This window comes from Bison bison, unplaced genomic scaffold, assembly GCF_000754665.1.
Source record: "Bison bison bison isolate TAMUID 2011002044 unplaced genomic scaffold, Bison_UMD1.0 scf7180017864077, whole genome shotgun sequence".
NCBI lineage: Eukaryota > Metazoa > Chordata > Mammalia > Artiodactyla > Bovidae > Bison > Bison bison.
Window position 1 is genome coordinate 2,934,618 of NW_011494649.1, and position 307 is coordinate 2,934,924.

The following is a 307-nucleotide window of genomic DNA, read 5'->3' on the forward strand; positions in this document are numbered from 1 at the left end:
CAGCGAGAGGGAAATACAAATTAAAACTTCCACTCACCTTCGCGAATCCGCCTAAAGTAGTGACTCTGGTGTAGAGACCGTGAAGATCCAGCTCCTTCCCACCCACCGCAGGGATTTTTTTAAAAGGCGACCTGCGGGAGAGAGAAAGCCCCGCACTTGTCAGCCGGGACCCCGCGGCGGCCCGAGCGGGAGAGCCCCGTTCGCCCCGGCTCGCCCCGGCGCTGCCCCCCCGGTTCTGCTCTCACCCTCTGCTGTGGTGGAACTGCCGCAGCTCGTCCAGGAAAGCGAGTCCCTTTCTCCGCTCGTC

At 62.2% G+C, this 307-nt stretch overlaps 1 protein-coding gene across 1 annotated transcript in view; it reads right to left on the bottom strand.

Annotated features, from left to right (window-relative positions):
* Window positions 1–307, bottom strand: part of ARID2 (AT rich interactive domain 2 (ARID, RFX-like)) — a 208,554-nt gene that overhangs the window by 207,334 nt on the left and 913 nt on the right. Inside the window, 2 exon segments of the mRNA XM_010837552.1 lie at window positions 38–131; window positions 246–301. Coding sequence (XP_010835854.1) covers window positions 38–131; window positions 246–301 — 150 coding nt within the window.